Source organism: Salmo salar, chromosome 25 (assembly GCF_965601325.2).
Source record: "Salmo salar chromosome 25, fSalSal1, whole genome shotgun sequence".
Classification (NCBI taxonomy): domain Eukaryota; kingdom Metazoa; phylum Chordata; class Actinopteri; order Salmoniformes; family Salmonidae; genus Salmo; species Salmo salar.
The window spans coordinates 13,147,100-13,171,170 of record NC_138315.1 but is presented as its reverse complement, the minus strand read 5'-3'; the positions used below and the strand labels follow the sequence as shown (position 1 = coordinate 13,171,170).

Below are 24,071 nucleotides of genomic sequence, written 5' to 3'. Positions count from 1 at the left end.
TCAAGTCCAGCAGTCATTTTAAAGAGTTATAAAATTTCAGCGAGACAACTCAGAGGCGAAATCCGTTAACGCCAAGATAATGGAATGAATTATGCTACTTGCTATGGGCGTCACAATTGACATTTGGACCAGCGATGCCAGCCCCATGAGCATGCTGAATCTGACAGCACAGTGGGCCGACGAGGATTTCGTGCCGAGGAAAGCCATATTGCATGCTCAAGAATGTGCTGGTTCTCATACCACTGCTGCCATTTCAATGGCATTTGAGAACATGTTTGAAACTTGGAAACATTAACACATTCCTAGCTCCAACTGACTGGAGAAATAAGCTAATCAACTGTCTGCAGCAGACGTGATACCCTCTGTCATGGTATTGAAATGCCTGCTCAACAAACCTGCCCACACAGACCGTGGGGTTAACTTGCAAAAGTACTTGAGGCTGTGAACAAGTGGTTCGGTGGCATACTCTCTGAGCCTCTTTACTGTGTCGCCACCATGCTCGATGCTAGGTACAAGGACTGCTACTTCAATGCAGACAAGAAACAGGGTTTATGTGAAATGTTACATACACAGTGACCGTGCGCTCTGAGGAAGAGGCCACGGACAGACAGAGCTGAAACTCCACTGCTTGACATGTATGATAAATTAATGGTTGAGAATGAAACGACGGAACAAATGAACAAAACAGCACGGCAAGTAAGTGAACGAGAGGTTTTGATTATGTTTTACTGGTAATTGGGACATGCGTAAATGGCAACAAAATAACTTGTTGGTGTGTGTGTGTGACCTTTTATTTAACTAGGCAAGTCAGTTAATTATCTCGCCAATATCCAATGGTAGCGCCTGGCGCGAAATACGAAAAACCTTCAAAATGCTATAATTTCAATTTCTCAAACATATGACTATTTTACACCATTTGAAAGATAAGACTCTCCTTTATCTAACCACATTGTCCGATTTCAAAAAGGATTTACAGCGAAAGCAAAACATTAGATTATGTCAGGAGAGTACCCAGCCAGAAATAATCACACACCCATTTTTCAAGCTAGCATATATGTCACAAAAAACCAAAACCACAGCTAAATGCAGCACTAACCTTTGATCTTCATCAGATGACACTCCTAGGACATTGTTATACAATACATGCATGTTTTGTTCAATCAAGTTCATATTTATATAAAAAAACAGCTTTGTTCAGAACTAGCATACCCACCGCAAACTTCCGGTGAATTTACGAAATGACTCACGATAAACGTTGACAAAAAAACACAATTATTTAAAGAATTCTAGATACAGAACTCCTTTATGCAATCGCGGTGTCTGATTTTTAAAATAGCTTTTCGGTGAAAGCACATTTTGCAATATTCTGAGTATATAGCCTGGCCATCACGGCTAGCTATTTTGACACCCACCAAGTTTGGCACGCACCAAACTCAGATTTACTATAAGAAAAATTGGATTACCTTTGCTGCTCTTCGTCAGAATGCACTCCCAGGACTTCTACTTCAACAACAAATGTTGTTTTGGTTCCAAATAATCCATAGTTATATCCAAATAGCTCCGTTTTGTTTGTGCGTTCAAGTCACTATCCGAAGGGTGACGCGCCGGGCGCGTTTCGTGACAAAAAAATTCAAAATATTCCATTACCGTACTTCGAAGCATGTCAAACGCTGTTTAAAATCAATTTTTATGCGATCTTTCTCGTAAAATAGCGATAATATTCCAACCGGGAGACGTTGTATCCGTTCAAACACTGAAAGTAAAACATGCACGCACGAGCCAGTGCCATTCTCCTCAGAAGGACCACTCACCAAAACCCCTGCTGTTTTTCGCCCAGAGACTGCAGAGCTATCATTCCACGTTCTGGCGCCTTCCTAGAGCCAATGAAAGCCTTAGAAAATGTCACGTTACAGCAGAGATCCTGTATTTTTGATAAAGAGGCTATAGAAGGACGAGAAATGGTCAGACAGGGCACTTCCCATATAGAATCTTCTCAGGTTTTGGCCTGCCATATGAGTTCTGTTATACTCAGACACCATTCAAACAGTTTTAGAAACTTTAGGGTGATTTCTATCCAAATCTTCTAATTATATGCATATTCTAGTTTCTGGGAAGGAGTAATAACCAGATTAAATCGGGTACGTTTTTTTTTTATCCGGCCGTGAAAATATTGCCCCCTATCCCTAACAGGTTTTAAGAACAAATTATTATTTACAATGATGGCTAAACCCGGACGACACTGGGCCAATTGTGCTCTATGGAACTCCCAATCACGGCCGGATGTGATAGTGCCTGGATTCGACCAGGGACTGTCGAATCCGACAACACGGTCGGGAGGAGAACATTCATTTCCAAAAGTTCATAGTGGTCAAATCCATTAGTTTGTCAGACTGGGTGTCACCAAAGCTGTGTTGTATTCATCAGGTACACTTCCCTCCGTATGGTTTTGGACAGTGAAGCTACAGTTTAAATTTGGCTCTATACGTTTTGGATTTGACATCAAATGTTTCATATGAGGTGACACAGAATGTGTATTTTTTACCATTTAGAAGTGAAAGCACCTTATGTATCCAGTCCCCCCATTTGAAGAAGTCATAGGTATACATTAAAATCACTTGGTGTATTAAAGTAGTCAAAGTTAAGTATTTGTTCCCACAAGTCCTTGCACATAATGACTCCATCAAGCTTGTGACTTTGCAAACTTGTTGGATTCGTTTACAGCTTTGTTTAACCCAATAGGTAGTAAGTCCATTTCCTGAATAGCTGGTAGCATATGGGGCCACATTATTATAGGACAACTTGGGAGAATGATGAGCCGTAACAGACGGCACATCTCAGTATACAGCCAGACTGGCCTGCTACTGTGCCTTTCTAGAACGTTTGAGTGTAGACCCACAACTGATCCAAACAGAATGAAACATTCAAATCACAGGGCTTTCGCTCAGTAATTCAAATGACATATTCACTGCAGTTTTTGTACCCACTTAAAAACAACAATACAATTGAAGTTCCGTGGCGCCGTGAGGTCACCTAGGCAGAGGGCTCCTGTACATTTAAAAAAAATAAAAAAAATGGTTTGAAACATCTTACTTTTTTTTTCGTAGTGAACAGCCAAATGTGTACAGATATGGTCTGGCTAGCATCTATTTGTTTCCTGCCTATGAATTCATGGAAAATCATATTTCTAAAGATGGCTAGCTAGCAATTCTACCAGGCTACGGTAGCAATGCTAACTAATGTATTTTAATTTGAATACACCAGACTATTTCTTTTTTATTTCGACGGTCTACTAACCCAATAAAGAGGACTACAATGCATGGTGAGCTGGAAGTGACAATTTGATTGCTCAGGAGGTTATCATCTGAAGTTATGAGCAGCTGTCATAATTACCCTGAGTGAGAGGGCTCAAAAACAAACTTCATCTCGTTCTACAAGACCAGAGATTCAACGGTTCCGGAGAAGTCTGTCAAACCACCGGGATGGCGAGACACCGGTGAGACGCCTTCAATGGAGAGTGAACTGTGCTCATCCCATGTGGTTCCTTCTTGACTGTCGCTCCATCTGTTTGAGTCTTGAAACACTCCACTTTAAACTTCGGCAAAGAATTGTAATCCAGACCTACTCTATCATATCTGTATTTTATTCTTTGTTTTGCTTTTTTCAAGAGCTTTGAGATTCTTTTTGTAATTAAAAGTGCAATAGAAGTCGAATTAATTATTCATTGCATTGTGGTATTGTAGGCTAGTCTAGGATCATTGTATTGTCCCTAAACAAGATCAATAGGGAAGCTCTTTGAGCTGCGTGTCTTGTCTATCCAATGTTTTTTTCAATGCGCAATGACGTACCTGGCCTCGCCACTGCCTATCAGCTATTCCTCCTTGTTATTGTGAATTTATATAGAAAATTGGTGCAGCTTTGAAGGACTTTTGTGTGGTATGATTGCTAGTAGTTAGCCTATTGCAGTTCTAGACAGACATTTGGCTAGGATGGAAGAAATTGTATAGTAAAACTTGCAAAAGGACAAATGTAAACCAGTAAAAATAGCACTACCCTCCCCTGTGCCCAATTTAAAAAATAATAATAGAAAATAACACACAACTCTCCCCTATTTTTGATATTCTCTACCGTCGCCTCATATGAAACGTTTGTCAAATCCAAAATGCAGCAGTATAGAGCCAAATGTACAATTTTAGCTTCACTGTCCAAATGCATACGGGGAGGAGTGTAGTTCACAGATAAAATATGCATTACAAGGTTAAAACATTTTTCAACAAACATGACTTGCAAATTGACATAGTTAATGTATGACAATTAATCGTTACCCATAATCGTCGCAATTCTACCCGTGGGGATAAGCAAGAACGGCAAGTGAGACCCAATCATCACTGAGAGAATTATGTGTTGCGTTCACATAGTACAGTTCAAATCAATGACCATTTATAAACCGTACCTGCTGCTAGTAGGAAAACAATTTGCAATGTGGTTTTATATCGATTTGTCATGATTGTGAACCCCAGATGGCAATTAAGACATATCTAGAGCCACAGGTTACTTACCTGCCTGTCAGAGCTGTTTCCCCCCCCCCCCCCCCCATTTTAGTTTTCTTTCTTGTAAATAGGCACTCATCTACTCTGTCTCATTTGCAGTCTTACCATTGACAGGTTAGGTTGAGTGCAGCTACTTCCTCTCTGTCTGCACTTTATGATTAGGTATAATTTACCAGACATCTGTTCACAGTAGAGTGCCTCTTATGCCAGAAACCCTCTTGTATCTTAGTGTGCCTGCCCATGCTTGCCATTGGTCAGGTACACTAAGAAAGTCCTCGACTTTCACTATGGCTAATAGGAAGGGCAGAGTATAACATAAACAATCAATGGTAGATGGAGCGACAGGTAGCCTAGTTTTGACCCCAGCTCAGATGGGAAAAACTTGTGTGGAGTGAGCCGGCATCATCCCAGATGCAGTTGAAGTTTACATACACCTTAGCCAAATACATTTTAAACTCAGTTTTTCACAATTCCTGACATTTAATCCTAGTAAAAATTCCCTGTCTTAGGTCAGTTACGATCACCACTTTATTTTAAGAATGTGAAATGTCAGAATAATAGAAGAGAATAATTTATTTAAGCTTTTCTAGTTTGAGAAACAGACGCCTCACAAGTCCTCAACTGGCAGCTTCATTAAGTATTACCCGCAAAACACCAGTCTCAACGCCAACAGTGAAGAGGCGACTCCGGGATGCGGGCCTTCTAGGCAGAATTCTTCTGTCCAGTGTCTGTGTTCTTTTGCCCATCTTAATCTTTCCTTTTTATTAGCCAGTCTGAAATATGGCTTTTTCTTTGCAACTCTGCCTAGAAGGCCAGCATCCCAGAGTCGCCTCTTCACTGTTGTGGCATTGAGACTGGTGTTTTGCAGGTACTATTTAACGAAGCTGCCAGTTGAGGACTTGTGAGGCATCTGTTTCTCAAACTAGACACTAATGTACTTGTCCTCTTGCTCAGTTGTGCACCGGAGCCTCCCACTCTTTCTATTCTGGTTAGAGCCAGTTTGCGCTGTTCTGTGAAGGGAGTAGTATACAGCGTTGTATGAGATCGGCAATTTCTTGCACAGAATATCCTTCATTTCTCAGAACAAGAATAGACTGACGAGTTTCAGAAGAAAGGTCTTTGTTTCTGGCCATTTTGAGCTTGTAATCGAACCCACAAATGCTGATGCTCCAGATACTCAATTAGTCTAAAGAAGGCCAGTTTTTTTGCTTCTTTAAATCAGCACAACAGTTTTCAGCTGTGCTAACATAATTGCAGAAGGGGTTTTCTAATGATCAATTAGCCTTTTAAAATGATCAACTTGGATTAGCTGACACAACATGCCATTGAAACACAGGAGTGATGGTTGCTGATAATGGGCCTCTGTAGGCTTATGTAGATATTCCATAAAAAAAATCAACTGTGATGGAGGAAGTCACCCAGGAATATTGTAAAGGCATATGGACAAGTGAATTCATTACCACACTGTTTAGAACAAAAAATATATTTGGAAGGGATTAGTCTATTCATCTTCCCATCAGCAGTGTTGTGGGGTGTTCTGATAGTCTGGGAAATCGAGCTTTGCTCAGACATGTAGCAGGGACCTGAGATGAGGACATGCGATTCCCTACAGCTCCATATCAACCAGGCAAACGTTACCTCTGCTCCTATAAAAGTTGGACATAGTTCCATCCAGTGACGTTTTTAAGATGAGGGAGGACGATTATTTTCACGAACATGGCCTTAGAACCATTATGTTGTAATAGAAATGTCATTCATTTTCCTTTCCCCAGTTCAATGTAACATTAATTTGGTTTAGGCTACTACATGATACTCAAATTTGACCTATACCCATCATGAGGTTGCTACAACCTAGCCTATGAATGAAAGTTGACAACGTAGGTGCACACAGGTCGAGATTTTTCTTTAGGTGACACATTCAATACTGCCTTGCACACTCTTGCCCTGCATCTAGCTGATCTAGGGTGTAGTCATTAGTCCAACAGTTGCAAACAAGAGTTTCTATTGGAATACACCCCTGATCTCACACAAACACAGTTCACTTTCATAGCAGCCACATACAAACAGCTTGTTGTATTCCTTCTCGCATCTCCGCTCTCTTCTCCTCTCACCTTTTCCCTTCGCTTGCACAACACATCAGCTGTCTGTGACCAAGCGAAATAACCTTTCCAAGCCTTCCTATCATAACTGCTACACAGCCTACATCGTTGTCACCATATTAGCTAAAGTAACGTCATAGTCAACATGGCTAATAGAACTAATGTGTTAGTAAGTTAAATCTGCTACAACCATGGAGTACAGTGTACAGTCAGTAAGCAGTTTAGCAGTTACACTGGCTGGCCCCGGTGGCAATAAATTAGTAAAACCAAAAGCTTACCTTGACTTGGAAGAGTTCCAGTGTTGGAGAGTCATAGCCAGATAGCTAAGTAAGTGAAAGTAGAAACAATTACAAAATGTATCTCTCTCTTGCTTCGCCTTCATTTTTGAGGAAATTAATTTGTTCAAAACTGTTAAACGATTGTCTTTCTCTTATAGTCAACTACTCACCACATTTTATGCACTGCAGTGCTACTAGCTAGCGTATGCTTTCAGTACTAGATATATTCTCTGATCCTTTGATTGGGTGGACATGTCAGTTCATGCTGCAAGCGCTCTGATAGGTTGGAGGACATCCTCCAGAATTTGTCATTAATTACTGTGTATGTCTATGGAAGGGGGTGAGAACCATGAGCCTCCTAGGTTTTGTATTTAAGGCAATGTACGCAGAAGAGGACGTAAGTTAGCTGTCCTCCGGCTATACCATGGTGCTACCCTACATGTGCTGTTTAGGCTACTGTAGATCTTTATTGCAAAACTGTGTTTTTTAAAAATCTATTATTTGGTGACATGTCAATATATTTAGTATAGGACAACTTTTTTTTTTAAATGTTTCACTATTTTTTTATTTTTTTAAATTCACTGAGGAGGACGGTCATCCCCTTCCTCTACTGGTCCCATCCTACAGAATAGACCACCAATTCCTTGTGAGTAGGAGAGCCCTGCTGTCCTCTTGGCTTTATTAAACAGGACAGGAGTGGGTAGGCGTCCAAGAAGAGCACAATATTATCTGGGTGTTAAACTAAAGGGCATTATAGAATACTCTTTTATTTGTTTTTAAGAGCATGTCCAGGATTGCATAACAGGCAGAAAGCCTCGGCTTCAAAAGTACGAGTGGCCGCTAGCCATAATGGCCACTATCCATAGAGGTCTGTAGTAGACATTGGTCGATGGCTACTGAGCGCCTCCTATTGTATTGCTGAAAGAATGTATGCAAAGTGGTTCTAAATTGATTAAAAACGACTGTTTTTCCATGCTGTACCTGAGACGGCTTGAGTTATACAGTTGTTAATGTTGTTCTTCAGAAGTCTAAGTGATATGCAAGAAAGGCTCTAGAAAATCACAAACTTGGGAAGTGTACTAAGAAACGTCTTAGTAGAAAGCCAGGCATCTAACGTCGCACTGTTGCGTTTCAGCTCTGAAGTGTGTGTGCCAGCTATGTGCCAACAACACCTGTGAGACGGGTGCAGACGGGGCCTGCTGGAACTCTGTGATGCTGATCAACGGGAAGGAGGAGGCCGTCAAGTCCTGTCTGTCCCCGGCTGAGATGAGGGGACAGGTCTTCTGCTACAGCTCCCGGAACGTCTCCAAGAGAAACTGCTGCTTCACAGACTTCTGCAACAACGAGACCCTGCATCTGCATCCAGGTACTTATGAAGTCATGCTACTTATTGCAAAGTCTATTGTACTGTTATTAGAATCTATTGCCCAATCGTTATGGTTTTCACTTTCTGGAATTGAACCCCATGGTTTCGAAACTCAAACACACGTCCCTTAACCATTTAATACTCACAGCTTGACTTGTGGTTATTCTACCAAAGGAAAGCGTTCTAAAGAAATTGAAAACCCCATGCGGACAACGTTAGTAGCTAGAGCGCATTCCAGGAGGGATTTCCCGCTCAGGCCGTGGTCTAGCCAGACGAGCTGAGCTACCATTGATTGGCCTAGCGTATCCTGTGACATAATGTTGTCAGAGGTTACCCGCCGCCTGCCAGTGATCCGCCCATCAGTTTTATAGACACCTCGTCAGGCCAGTCGTGTGGAATTGGTTAGAGCGAAACGTCTGCTTTGTAGAGGTAGGTTAGTTAAAGCTCTCGGCACATGTTGCTGTTCTCAACTCGGTGACCTCAGTAAGTAAACATTCTCATCTTTTTGACGTTTTAACGTCGCCTGATTTCTGTTACTGCCCAGTACTGAAGATCTGTAGTAAGTTATGGTGTTTTTGAAGCTGTATAACATCCACATGCTTCTCCCTTTTTTTAGTTCCTGGTGTTTTACTTTGCTCTCCTCAAAGTTACTCTTCATTAGGAATGTGAGGGTTTGTACACATTTATAATCGGTCAAATGTATATTATTACGATTTAGGCCTTGAAATTGATATACACTGAGTGTACAAAACATTAGGAACACCTTCCTAATATTGAGTTGCACCCCCTTTTGTCCTCAGAAGAGCCTCAATTGTCAGGGCATGGACTCTACAAAGTGTCAAGCGTTCCACATTGATGCTGGCCCATGTTGACTCCAATGCTTCCCACAGTTGTGTCAAGTTGGCTGGATGTCCTTTGGGTGGTGGACCATTCTTGATACACACAGGAAACTGTTGAGCGTGAAAAACCCAGCAGCGTTGCAGTTCTTGACACACTCAAATCGGTGCGCCTGGCACCTACTACCATACCCCGTTCAAAGGCACTTAAATATTTTGTCTTGCACATTCACTGTCTGAATGGCACATAGACAATCCATGTCTCAAGGCTTAAAAATCCTCATTCCTTTCATCTACACTCAGGGGCGAAAATCTGATATCCACTTTGGAGGGGACAATTACATTACATTTTCTCAAGAGCAATTCCTGAGGGGGACACCAAAAGTAGTGCTGTAACACATAGCCTACATTGTAATATGGTAAATGTATATTGAGGAACCAAAGAAATAAGGTGTTTGCCGTACTCCTAACTACCGGTACCCAAAACTACACAACTAATCACAACAGCAATACCATTGGCTTTAACAAATCTTAGTTCAGTCACCAGTTTAAGTTGAGAGTGGGGTATCCATGGCATTTTCCAATTATGTTCCTATTTTACAAGTAAAAAAAATGGAGAACCTTTCATAATGTTGCCAAACAAAGACTCAACAAACTTACCTGAGACTCCCTGTCTCTGCCAGTCTGTCCCTGCATATCTGTCCCCAACTCTGCTGTCTGTGTGCCATCTGTTGACTGCTCTGCCTAATGACATCATTGTGAAACATTTCCATTAGAATTTAATTTCTTTCTTATGAACATTTTATCAACTAGTCTTTGAGATATTAGGCTACTAGGGTTCTTACTTTGCGTTTTGGTGTATTGAAAAATACTCTGATGTCTGTCTTTTATTTTTCTGCCATTTTTCTACCTGGCTGGCTGGCTGGCTACACACACAGTGTGTAGGTTATTTACAGTAGGAGATGGGCTTCTATCATCTTCAATCATACTATATGGGCTTCGATCTAAAAGGTAGCTAGCAAATGTGAAACGGATTAAAATGACAAGAGTTGACAGCTGTATGAGTTCACCATTTACACAACATATGCTGCAACCTTTTGTCATTTTAATAGTTTGTTTCATATTGGCTGGCTTCCAACAATAGCTGAATTTGCAAAGCTAGCGAGCACCAATTCAGTTTCAGTGGTGTTTGCTATAATCTTTGCTACCCAGGTTAAATAAAGGTGAAATAAAATAAACAAATAAAAGTTCCCTTGCGACAATTTAGCTTTTGCAACGAGACCATTAAATATATTTAAGACAATTGTAGAAGAGAGTGTAGTTCTGTTCAGTTTGGACTTCAGTTTATCGCTAACCTTATCACAGGGACTTTGAAGCACTAACTTACATCATCTGCATGCTGATTCCATCTTTGACGACGCCACATAAATGGAATAGGTACTAGCTAGCTTAATAGTTAATATTTGCGCGCTAGCTCTGCATATTCAGCTAGTGTGTGTGCGCGATTGACTGGATTAACTTCTTTGGGCTAGGGGGCAGTATTTTCACATCCGGATAAAAAACGTACCCGATTTAATCTGGTTACGACTCCTGCCCAGTAACTAGAATATGCATATAATTATTGGCTTTGGATAGAAAACACCCTAAAGTTTCTAAAACTGTTTGAATGGTGTCTGTGAGTATAACAGAACTCCTATGGCAGGCAAAAACCTGAGAAGGTTTCATGCAGGAAGTGGCCTGTCTGACAAGGTGTTGTTGTTCTTGCTTCTGTGTATTGAAGAGTCAGGATCTTAGCTGTAACGTGACATTTCCTAGGGCTCCAATAGGCTCTCAGAGCCCGGGAAAAACCTGAACGATGACGAGGCAGCCTCAGGCTGAAACACATTATCGCCTTTTCCAAGTGGCCCATCAGAGGACAATGGAATTAGGCGTGTGCCCGATTCGACCCCGTGCAGTATTTTCCTTTGGCTGTTTAGCTAATTGCAGATTCCCGGTCGGAATATTATCGCTTTTTTACGAGAATAATGGCATAAAAATTGATTTTAAACAGCGGTTGACATGCTTCGAAGTACGGTAATGGAATATTTAGAATTTTTTTGTCACGAAATGCGCCATGCGCGCGACCGTTATTTACCATTTCGGATAGTGTCTGGGAAGCACGAACAAAACGCCGCTATTCGGATATAACGATGGATTATTTTGGACCAAACCAACATTTGTTATTGAAGTAGCAGTCCTGGGAGTGCATTCTGACGAAGAACAGGAAAGGTAAGACCATTTTTGTTATAGTAAATGGGATTTTGGTGAAGGCTAAACTTGCCGGGTGTCTAAATAGCTAGCCCTGTGATGCCGGGCTATCTACTCAGAATATTGCAAAATGTGCTTCATCAGAAAAGCTATTTTAAAATCGGACATATCGAGTGCATAGAGGAGTAATGTATCTATAATTCTTAAAATAATTGTTATGCTTTTTGTGAACGTTTATCGTGAGTAATTTAGTAAATTGTTAGTAAATTCCCCGGAAGTTTGCGGGGTATGCTTTTTCTGAACGTCACATGCTAATGTAAAAAGCTGGTTTTTGATATAAATATGAACTTGATTGAACAAAAAATGCATGTTTTGTATAACATAATGTCCTAGGTGTGTCATCTGATGAAGATCATCAAAGGTTAGTGCTGCATTTAGCTGTCTTCTGGGTTTTTGTGACATTATATGCTAGCTTGAAAAATGGGTGTCTGATTATTTCTGGCTGTGTACTCTGCTGACATAATCTAATGTTTTGCTTTCGTTGTAAAGCCTTTTTGAAATCGGACAGTGTGGTTAGATTAACGAGAGTCTTGTCTTTAAATAGCTGTAAAATAGTCATATGTTTGAGAAATTGAAGTAATAGCATTTCAAAGGTTTTGAAAATCGCGCCACAGGATTCAACTGGCTGTTACGTAGGTGGGACGAATTCGTCCCGCCGGTCCCATAGAGGTTAACCTCACGTCAGTTACGTGCATTGAGTGCCTTTCAGACAGTAGATATGACCTCTCTGTTACCTAGCAAGCTAAGGAACTGGCAGTGGATCAAACCATTGTGAGGCAAAGGGCGGGGGGGTCGCAATCTTTTGAAACTTAAAAACGCGCTATTAAGTGTCTATAATCAGCACAATTGCTTTCATTGCGTATTATTAATATTATTTAAATTACATAGTTATGTTTCAGTGATATATTGGGGGGGACAAATCATATTTTTCCCAGGATGGGGGGGTCGTGTGTCCCCCGTCCCCCCCGGGATTTCCGCCCCTGTCTACACTGATTGAAGTGGATTTAACAAGTGACCTCAATAAGGGATCATAGCTTTCACCTGGATTCACTTTTTCAGTCTGTCATGGAAGAGCAGGCATTCCTAATGTTTTGTACACTCAGTGTACAGCTTGCAGTAGCAGTGTAGCAGTGCTGTACCTTGAAAGTTGACATCGGCTCGCTCCCTAAATAGCCTAAAACCCTAGAATAGAACATCTTGTACTCTTCATATCATATAATTGACCTATCTGACATTTTCCATATAACTATTTTGGGTGTGTGTGTGTGTGTGTGTGTGTGTGTGTCATAAAGCTTCTTATATCTCGAATCTTATATATAAGGTTTAGAAAAGTTAAGTCGAATCAGACTTCTGGGCTTGAACAAAAGCCTGCACACCCGGTATCTCTCCAGGGTTGGTAATAACTGAATTACAGTGACGCTGTAGGATCCAGACCAATCATCAGAGTATACTTAGACCCTTTGATGTGAAAAATACACACATTATGATAAAGTTGTTAAAGGTAACATTCATCAGTTGTTCACAGATGATAGTCTACACAACGACTTCGGGTATGAATGGATATGGGGATGTTTAAGTGCTTGCTGCTGTTTCAGAGGAGAACTGCACTATTGCTGACGACCTTGTATTTTAAGAGGGTACGGACTTGTATTTTAAGAGGGTACGGACTACACTCTCTATTTCCTCTATTCTTCAGTGCCTGTGCTATGACCTTGATTACCGTTCCCCTGGTAACCACATTGATTGTATGTACCGAAGCAGAGTGGTCCAACAGCTTCCAAATTACCCGAGCTACAGAGAAAAGACGACCGCTTTATCAGTAACTCATAAAGGCCACTTAGACAATGATATAACTGACTACTATCGCTGTGGATGAAGTGTGTGTGTGTGTATAGCTGTTTTACAGTTCATATAAGGTAATCAGTCAATTTAAGTACATTTGGCCCTAATCTATGGATTCCACATGACTGGGAATACAGATAGACATCTGTTGGTCACAGATACCTTAAAAAAAAGTAGGGGCGTGGATCAGAAAACCAGTCAGTATCTGGTGTGACCACCATTTGCCTCAGGCAGCGTGACACATCTCCTTCGCATAGAGTTGATCAGGCTGTTGCTTGTGGCCTGTGGAATGTTGTCCCACTCCTCTTCAATGGCTGTGCCAAGTTTCTGGATATTGGCGAGAACTGGAACCCACTGTCGTACACAACGATCCAGAGCATCCCAAACATGTGCAATGGGTGACGTGTCTGGTGAGTATGTAGGCCATGGAAGAACTGGGACATTTTCAGCTTCCAGGAATTGTGTACAGATCCTTGCGACATGGGGCTGTTCATTATCATGCTGTAACATGAGGTGATGGCGGCGGATGAATGGCACAACAATGGGCCTTAGGATCTCGTCACGGTATCTCTGTGCATTCAAATTGCCATCGATAAAATGCAACTGTGTTCGTTGTCCGTAGCTTATGCTTGCCCATGCCATAGCCCCACCGTCACCATGGGGCACAATGTTGACATCAGCAAACCGCTCACCCACACAACACCATACACGTGGTCTACGGTTGTGAGGCCAAATTCTCTAAAATTTGGAAGCAGCTTATGGTAAAGAAATTAACGTTCAAGTCTCTGGCAACAGCTCTTGTGGACTTTCCTGCGGTCAGCATGCCAATTGCGCACTCCCTTTACTTGAGACATCTGTGGCATTGTGTTATGTGACAACTGCACTTTTTTAAGGTGGCATTTTATTGTCCCCAGCAGAAGGTACACCTGTGTAATGCTCATGATGTTTAATCAGCTTCTTGATATGCTGCACCTGTCAGGTGGCCAGCATCCCGGAGTTGCTTTTACCCCAAACTTTTGAACGTGTGTGTGTGTGTGTGTGTGTGTGTGTGTGTGTGTGTGTGTGTGTGTGTGATTTATATATATATGGATCACGTGAAAACAAGCTCGTTTAGATATGTTTATGGATCTTATTGTAACCGGTTAGAGCACATGACTGAAAGTTCAAAGGGTAGTTGAGATAACTTTAGCCCACTATAGTCGTGATGTTTGAAATCTATAATAAAATGGCTCTGCGCATGTAAAATGCTGTATCTGCCTAGTGCATAGAAATTGAATATATGATCTAGCTCCTATGGGTACGCTAGCAATGGCTGCCTGTCCACCCATTATGCCATCAATGTTTTGAACGGGGAGGCCCGTTCTATAGACTCTATTTCTTGTCATAATGACTGTTCTTTATTTCAATCCGGTGACGTTGATTTCCAGAAATTTGCCTAGTCTTAAGAACACGTTGTTTCATACCGTCGCGTAGATATTGTGATTTGGATACAAATATTTGAATATGTCAAAAAAATGATGAATGACTTGAGATTGCTGCCTTAACACATGCCACTCCCAAAGTAGCCTCCCAACATTAGACACAGATAAGTGGCCTATTTAAAGCATATGGGGAAGTAGATATGTCCCAAGTGCATCCAACTGATATCCATGTTGAAAAACATTCAATCTTTTAACCAGTAGGGCAATGGAGGTTAGAGACTGATTTTTATTCATTTTTTTTTCTGTTGTTTTGCGTGCTTCGTTGAGTGACTTGCTTTGCTCTACTTGGACGGGTGGTAGAAAGGCTTTTTAGGTTAAAGGGAAAGACGTGTTATGAAATAGTTGACTTGGGTTGTCGTGTTCACATATCTGTGTACAGTTCACATATCTGTGTACAGTTCTCACCCTGTCAATGTTGCAAGACGTCTTACTAGATGAGGACATTTAAAGACTATTCCTGTATTTGGGGATAAGACCAGCAGGTCAAAATAACATGATGCAACTTAAGCTCTAGAGTGCACGTTCTGTTTTGTTGATATGAAGGCTATTCCAACTTTGAAAAATAACTGCTTCATTACTTTTTTTTAATTCTTGAATAATTTAGTATTCCCATGGTAATTCCAGGACATTTGCATAAATGTCATTCAGTCAGTGCTCATTAATTTCCCCAAAAATAACGACACAAAGTTAGGCTTACTGTGTATGTCTGGCAGTACAGCCAGAGCCATGTCATATGCTGAGTGATTCATAGTCTAGATACTTATCTCCAAGATGCATTTTGCAGTCAGTAAATGACTCCATGGAATGTATTATTGGTAAAAACAAGCTGAACTTATAAAAGCTATGGCCAGTAAAACCCTGCTTCTGTATCTTGTGCTGCTGATGAATCTGATTTGCCTGAGAACATCTGGCATAGAACAGGTCTTTTTAGAAACGTGTTTAATTGCAAACCTAACTCTGCATCTGCCAAATTCAAGTTTCTCAGGATCTGAGAGGATTTAGACTAGCTGAAGGGCTGTATTTAATTTTCTGGATGGATGGTTTTCTGTCTAGCCTGGGTGCCTGAGCCTTTCTGTATCCATACTAACGCACAACATCGTTTGGCAAGTCAAAGTTGTTTTTAAGCAGAATAGCACCCAGTCCAGGATCGGTCTGACTAAATGATCATGGAGTAAATTATACTGGCAACCCCATATGGTTCTGGTCAAAGGTAGTGCACTACTTTTGGAGGTCATTTGGGACACAACCATATTCATAACATTGTTAGCTGCTGGTGAACAGAATGGAGCCTTTGTTTTTGGCGAGATTTCTTTCGCTTCATATTTTGACCACAAGCTGGTACCGTATGTTACTACATTGACGTACTGTACATTATTGGTAGTAATGGGTTAATGAATAAAGTTGAAAATGACCACTAGAGGGCATAGGGATCATGAAGTATTAGCCTATGTATTATTTGAGTTCAGGAAGTGTGTGTATATATATATTTTTTTTCATCCCTAAACATTCTCCATCCGTGTTTTTAAAATCTTATATCACAAATGTGTGGGCCATTGCACATTTAATCTACTGATCGTCTTGTTACTGAATGAGGCCCTCTGTTTTTGAATACATAGTATGGTGTGTATGCTTCTGTGTGTTGTGTAGGCTATGTTGAGAGGCCTTCGGAGGAGCCCGGCTGGGGCAGGCTGGAGCTGGCAGCGGCCATCCTGGTTCCCTCTGCCCTGCTGTGTGTGAGCATCCTGCTGGGGGTGTGTGTGGTGCAGGGCCAGCGCTGTGCCTACAACCGGGCCCACAAGAATGACGTGGAGGAGCCCCTGGACGACCAGAGTCTCATGTCCCCCGACAAGTGTATTAAAGATCTCATCTATGACATGAGCACGTCCGGCTCAGGCTCCGGTAAGAGAGGGTCTACAAATGCATTTACAGTCATAGAAATAGAATCACTAGAACGGCCATCCCTTTCCAAGTCATTGGGTCTGTAATGGGGATTCCATTTAGGCGCACAACAGAGGAGAGCAGGTAATGGCGCTCTGATAGATAGATCTCACGGTGAGTGTAGCGTTTTGAATCAATTTGATGTTTTAATATTGAACACCATTTTATTTGCTTGATATGGACACAATGGGCAGGAAGTGAGAGAAACAAGTCGAGTTCAGAGAGTTTTCAATTAGATGATGTTCCTGGCAGATCAGTTGTAACTCCCGAGGGCTCCCGAGTGGCGCAGCGGTCTAAGGCACTGCATCTCATGGCTAGAGGCGTCACTACAGACCCTGGTTCAATTCCAGGCTGTATCACAACCGACCGTGATTGGGAGTCCCATAGGGCGGCGCACAATTGGCCCAGCGCTATCCGGGTTCGGCCGGGGTAGGCTGTCATTGTAAATAAGAATTTTTTTCTTAACTGACTTGCCTGGTTAAAGAAAATAAAACATGAAATCCTGATTAAACTGATTTCGTTTTTGTTTCACAGGGCTGCCGCTGCTGGTACAGCGGACAATAGCTCGGACCATCGTGCTGCAGGAGACCATTGGGAAGGGCCGCTTCGGGGAGGTGTGGCGAGGGAGGTGGCGAGGGGAGGATGTAGCGGTGAAGATCTTCTCATCCCGAGACGAGAGGTCCTGGTTCAGAGAGGCAGAGATCTACCAGACCATCATGCTCCGACACGAGAGCATCCTGGGATTCATCGCAGCCGATAACAAAGGTACTTATTGACACATTTGGGCAAATGGCACCCTGCTCCTCATTAAGTGCACTACTTTTGACCAGGGTCATCTCTGTTGTTTTGACCATGTGAGACCAACGTTCTCAATAGGACTGTACGCATACACTAACCCCCAGGTGTATGACCATGCCCTTTGCTGTTTTTGTGTTGCAGATAACGGCTCTTGGACCCAGCTGTGGCTGGTGTCAGAGTACCACGAGCACGGCTCTCTGTTTGACTACCTGAACAGGTACACAGTGTCTGTGGACTGCATGATCGTCCTGGCCTTGTCCATCACCAGCGGCCTGGCACACCTCCACATGGAGATCATTGGCACTCAGGGTGAGGGACTGGCACCGCAATCCTCTCTGCCTAGATCGGGCACTACAGCTCCCAGGTCCTAGCCATAGCTCCACAGATATATATATATACCATGCCCTCGGCTCTTATTTGCAGTATAGTAGCCTCCAATTCAGTAACAATTGCAGACCTGTGTATCTGTGTCTAGTGTTGCAATGATGCCATTCCTGCTATAGATTATCTATTTAACATCCCACAGGATTCACATGTATTTATTTACCAAAGGTCAGAAGATTACTCACTGTGACTAGGTGAGAGCCTCCTACTGTACAAAGCACTAACAGCAGAAATCCCTCATTTGTGGAGCGCTTTGTTATTCTTAGCTACTTTCCCAAGCACAGTTCTTTGTGTTGCTTGTTACTTGCTGTAGTGACCGTGTCACATTCATAACCAAAGCCCTACTTCAATAGTTACAATATAACACATACGTTATTTTCTTCTGAATGAGTTTTCTTTGTGTCAGTTGTTTACACAGTACTACTGTTAGTCGATTGTGAGCACCAGACTTCTGTTTTGCAAGGGTCATAAAGCAGTGAAAACAAACATCTATCCTGTTCGCAAGTTATTGAAATGACATGAAGTATAACTGTATTGTAATGTGTACATCTATTATTCTTAGCCCTGGGAATCTATTTTGCAAGGGCCATACAACGGTGACAGCAAACCCCATGTGTCACGTTAGCAAGTTGAAATGACATGTAATATAACTCTGATTTGGGATCTGTCTTACAGGGAAACCTGCCATTGCCCACAGAGACATCAAGTCTAAAAACATCCTGGTGAAGAAGAATGGGACAGCCGTCATAGCAGACCTGGGATTGGCCGTGAAACACGACTCCAGCACCAACACCATCGACATACCGTCCAATCACAGAGTAGGAACAAAGAGGTAACTAGGCAGCTTTTACCTGAGAGAAGAGAGAGATGGGCATGTTTATTGGCCGCTTTAATCAACTTATTCAATTATTAGTATTTTATCTTTATGTCCTTTTAGAGAGATGGAGGGAGAAATATTGAGCCGACGATCAGGAAGGTCTCACATTGACTTTGTGTACGTCCCAAATGCCACAGCTCTGGTCTAAAGTAGTGCACTAGAGAATAGGGTGCCATTTGCTACATACACCAAGCCTTTACCTCACGTCACTCGCCTTCGTTTAGGAGATTGATGGCTAACCGACAGGTATCCCCTTCCACGTGCTCTCTCCATCATTCAGAGCTCTTTTTTTTTAAATGTTTAGGGCCACCATATGCTTTTCTTGTAAACTGTTAACAGAATGATTGGACCACAGCTCACATGGAGCCCTGTATCTATAATAATAAACTGACTATGCGTATCTCTGTGTATCTCTGCCAGGACATTGAGTCTTCGTACTCTAAAGGACAGATGCGTCATTGTTGACTCTCACCCTAAAACCCAGTTAATTAGAAGTTAACAAGTGTATCCTCCCTCCTGGCAGGTACATGGCACCAGAACTGCTGGATGACACGATCAATATGAGCAGCTTTGAGTCATTCAAGCGGGCCGATATCTACTCCCTGGGCCTGGTGTTCTGGGAACTGGCACGGAGGTGTTCTGTAAGGGGTAAGTTATAAAAAATAAAAAAGAAGCAAGCTGAAGCAAATAAAATGGAAATCCCCAGACTGTGCAACTAATGCACTCCTAGGAATTACACTATTTAAAGCTGAAACGAATATTCTATTCGCTGTATAGTACACTACTTTTGACCAGGGAACCTCTATATAGGGTGTCATTTGGGACACAAATCAAGTTATTTAACTCTTAGTACAAAAGCAACCTTAAGCAAATGGAATGGAAGTGTCCAGTCTGTGCAGCTAATGCACTGAAATAAATGAGCCTGGAGCAGTGACTGATGCAGTTATTGGGTAGATGACTCAAATGACTTTATTCAGTGATTCATCATTTTATAAATATTAAAGGTACAGCACAAGTAAAAATTGCCTTTTGAATGACCAAAACATCACCCATAATATTTTTACACTATTAAAATGTTCAGAATTGAATCAAGTTGTACCTTTTTCTCTCATCTCTAACTATCAGGAAGCCTGAAAGAACAGGCGGAGTGGTAAGGGAGTTTATATTCATGAGCGCACCTTGACTGACAGCTTTTATCAATAAAACGTCACGATATGGTGCAGAGTGTTCGATTTGGCCACCGGGGGGCAAGGAGACCACCAGCTCTGCTAAAACCAATGACAACTACGTGCCATTTTCAAGGGATTGTTAAATGTTATAACTATTTGGTTTTAATATCATCACCTCTTGAAGAGCATTGTCAGAACTACACATTTCAGATTATTCCACATTTATCTCTATCATCAGAGTTATTCAGCATGTAACTGCATGCTTTTCATGATCAGTAAACATCAATTGATCCTCGTCCTAGTGAAGTTGTCAGTAGGACTACTGTCCTCACCACCATATAAGCAAAGCAAATATAGTCTAGCCATCTAAACTCAGCAAAAAAAAGAAACGTCTCTTTTTTAGGACCCTGTCTTTCAAAGATAATTCTTAAAAATCCAAATAACTTCACAGACCTTCATTGTAAAGGATTTAAACACTTTTTCCCATGCTTGTTCAATGAACCATAAACAACTAATGAACGTGCACCTGTGGAAAGGTCGTTAAGACACTAACAGCTTACAGACGGTAGGCAATTAAGGTCACGGTAATGAAAACATAGGCCTCCCTAGTGTCCTTTCTACTGACTCTGAAAAACACCACAAGAAAGATGCCCAGGGTCCCTGCTCATCTGTGTGAACATGCTGCAAGGAGGCATGAGGACTGCAGATGTGGCCAGGGAAATAAATGGCAATATCTGTACTGTGAGACGCCTAAGACAGGGAGACAGAACGGACAGCTGATTGTCCTCGCAGTGTCAGACCACGTGTAGCAACACCTGCACAGGATCGGTACATCTTAACATCACACCGGCGGGACAGGTACAAGATGGCAACAACAACTGCCCGAGTTACACCAGGAACGCACAATCCCTCCATCAGTGCTCACTGTCCACAATGGGTTGAGAGAGGCTGGAAAGAGGGCTTGTAGGCCTATTGTCTGGTGACAACAGACAATAGGCCTACAAGTTTGTAGCACGTAGTTGTCATTGATTGTTGTCCTTAAGCCTTTTTCCCACAACTTTGGAAGTATGCTTAGGGTCATTGTCCATTTGGAAGACCCATTTGCGACCAAGCTTTAACTTCCTGACTAATGTTGCTTCAATATATCCACATAATTTTCTTTCCTCATGATGCCATCTATTTTGTGTAGTGCACCAGTCCCTCCTGCAGCAAAGCACCCCCACAACATGATGCTGCCACCCCTGTGCTTCACAGTTGGGATGGTGTTCTTCGGCTTGCAAGCATCCCCCTTTTTCCTCTGAACATAACAATGGTCCTTATGGCCAAACAGTTCTATTTTTGTTTCATCAGACCAGAGGACATTTCTCCAAAAAGTACGATCTTTGTCCCGATGTGCAGTTGCAAACCGTAGTCTGGCTTTTTTATGGTGGTTTTGGAGCAGTGGCTTCTTCCTTGCTGAGTGGCCTTTCAGGTTATTTCGATATAGGACTCGTTTTACTGTGGATATAGATACTTTTGTTCCTGTTTCCTCCAGCATCTTCACAGGGTCCTTTGCTGTTGTTCTGGGATTGATTTGCACTTTTCGCACCAAAGCACGTTCATCTCTAGGAGACAGAACGCGTCTCCTTCCTGAGCGGTATGACGGTTGCGTGGTCCCATGGTGTTTATACTTGCGTACTATTGTTTGTACAGATGAACGTGGTACCTTCGGGCGTTTGGAAATTGCTCCCAAGGATGAATCAGACTTGTGTAAGTCTACAATTTTTCTTTTGATTTTCCCATGATGTCAAGCAAAGAGGCACTGAGTTTGAAGGTAGGCCTTGAAATATATCCACAGGTACACCTCCAATTGCCTCAAATGATGTCAATTAGCCTATCAGAAGCTTCTAAAGCCATGAAATCATTTTCTGGAATTTTCCAAGCTGTTTACAGGCACAGTCAACTTAGTGTATGTAAACATCTGACCCACTGGCATTGTGATACAGTGAATTATAAGTGACATAATCTGTCTGTAGACAATTGTTGGAAAAATTACTTGTCGTGCACAATGTAGATGTCCTAACCGACTTGCCAAAAGTATAGTTTGTTAAGACATTTGGAGTGGTTGAAAAACAAGTTTTAATGACTCCAACCTTAGTGTATGTAAACTGCCGACTTCAACTGTGTACTGAGATCATGTGACACTTAGATTACACACAGGTGTACTTTATTTAACTAATTATGTGGCTTCTAATTGCACCAGATCTTATTTAGGGTCTTCACATCAATGGGGGTGAATACATATGCACGCACCACTTTTCAGTTTAAAAAAATAATAATTAAACAAGTTATTTTTTTAAATTTCACTTCACCAATTTTGACTATTTTGTGTATGTCCATTACATGAAATCCAAATAAAAATCTATTTAAATTACAGGTTGTAACACAACAAAAACTGCAAGGGGATGAATACTTTTGCAAGCCTGTTCTTTTTTCAAAAATGTTATGAGGGAAATGTTTGTTAAATGGGTAGTGAATTTAATTTCCTTTTATTTACTGTTCAGAGTTATGATGCTATCAATTCGTTGATGTAGTGATATACTCATTCTACAATGTGTATTGTGGTATTTTTGAAGTACCCAATTTGAAATATGCAATATTTAGTCAGACTTTTTTTCTGAAACTTTTCAATGTTTGTATTTGGAATGTGTGTGTCTGAAATGCTCAATTGATTTTACATCAAATCAAATGTATTTATATAGCCCTTCGTACATCAGCTGATATCTCAAAGTGCCTTACAGAAACCCAGCCTAAAACCCCAAACAGCAAGCAATGCATGTGAAAGAAGCACAGTGGCTAGGAAAAACTCCCTAGGAAATACTCCCTAGAAAGGCCAAAAACCTAGGAAGAAACCTAGAGAGGAACCAGGCTATGAGGGGTGGCCAGTCCTCTTCTGGCTGTGCAGGGTGGATATTATAACAGAACATGGTCAAGATGTTAAAATGTTCATAAATGACCAGCATGGTCAAATAATAATAATAATCATAGTAGTTGTCGAGGGTGCAACAAGCATGTCCGGTGAACAGGTCAGGGTTCCATAGCCGCAGGCAGAACAGTTGAAACTGGAGCAGCAGCACGGCCAGGTGGACTGGGGACAGCAAGGAGTCATCATACCAGGTAGTCCTGAGGCATGGTCCTAGGGCTCAGGTCCTCCGAGAGAAAGACAGAAAGAGAGAAAGAGAGAATTAGAGAGAGCATATTTAAATTCACACAGGACACCGGATAAGACAAGAGAAATACTCCAGATGTAACAGACTGACCCTAGCCCCCCGACACATAAACTACTGCAGCATAAATACTGGAGGCTGAGACAGGAGGGATCAGAAGACACTGTGGCCCCATCCGATGATACCCCCGGACAGGGCCAAACAGGCAGGATATAACCCCACCCACTTTGCCAAAGCACAGCCCCCACACCACTAGAGGGATGTCTCCAACCACCAACTTACCGTCCTAAGACAAGGCCGAGTATAGCCCACAACGATCTCCGCCATGGCACAACCCAAGGGGGGGCGCCAACCCAGACAGGAAGACCACGTCAGTGACTCAACCCACTCAAGTGACGCACCCCTCCCATGGACGGCATGGAAGAACACCAGTAAGCCAGTGACTCAGCCCCTGTAAAAGGGTTAGAGGCAGAGAATCCCAGTGGAAAGAGGGGAACCGGCAAGGCACAGACAGCAAGGGCGGTTCGTTGCTCCAGCCTTTCCGTTCACCTTCACACTCCTGGGCCAGACTATACTTAATCATAGGACCTACTGAAGAGATAAGTCTTCAGTAAAGACTTAAAGGTTGAGACTGAGTCTGCGTCTCTCACATGGGTAGGCAGACCATTCCATAAAAATGGAGCTCTATAGGAGAAAGCCCTACCTCCAGCCGTTTGCTTAGAAATTCTAGGGACAATTAGGAGGCCTGCGTCTTGTGACCGTAGCGTACGTGTAGGTATGTACGGCAGGACCAAATCGGAAAGATAGGTAGGAGCAAGCCCATGTAATGCTTTGTAGGTTAGCAGTAAAACCTTGAAATCAGCCCTTGCCTTAACAGGAAGCCATGAATAACTATGACTTATAGTATCTTGCGTCGGGCTTCACAGCATAAGAATTTGTTCTT

At 42.1% G+C, this 24,071-nt stretch overlaps 1 protein-coding gene across 2 annotated transcripts in view; it reads left to right on the top strand.

Moving 5' to 3' along the window:
* The window catches only part of LOC106586171 (activin receptor type-1C), a 33,048-nt gene that overhangs the window by 4,351 nt on the left and 4,626 nt on the right, over positions 1–24,071 (top strand). For both annotated transcript variants that reach the window (XM_014173107.3, XM_014173106.3), the window contains exons 2-7: positions 8,060–8,290; positions 16,404–16,655; positions 17,229–17,459; positions 17,634–17,801; positions 18,552–18,708; positions 19,277–19,401. In XM_014173107.3, the coding sequence (XP_014028582.1) occupies positions 8,060–8,290; positions 16,404–16,655; positions 17,229–17,459; positions 17,634–17,801; positions 18,552–18,708; positions 19,277–19,401 (1,164 nt within the window). The remainder of the gene's footprint in view (positions 1–8,059; positions 8,291–16,403; positions 16,656–17,228; positions 17,460–17,633; positions 17,802–18,551; positions 18,709–19,276; positions 19,402–24,071) is intronic.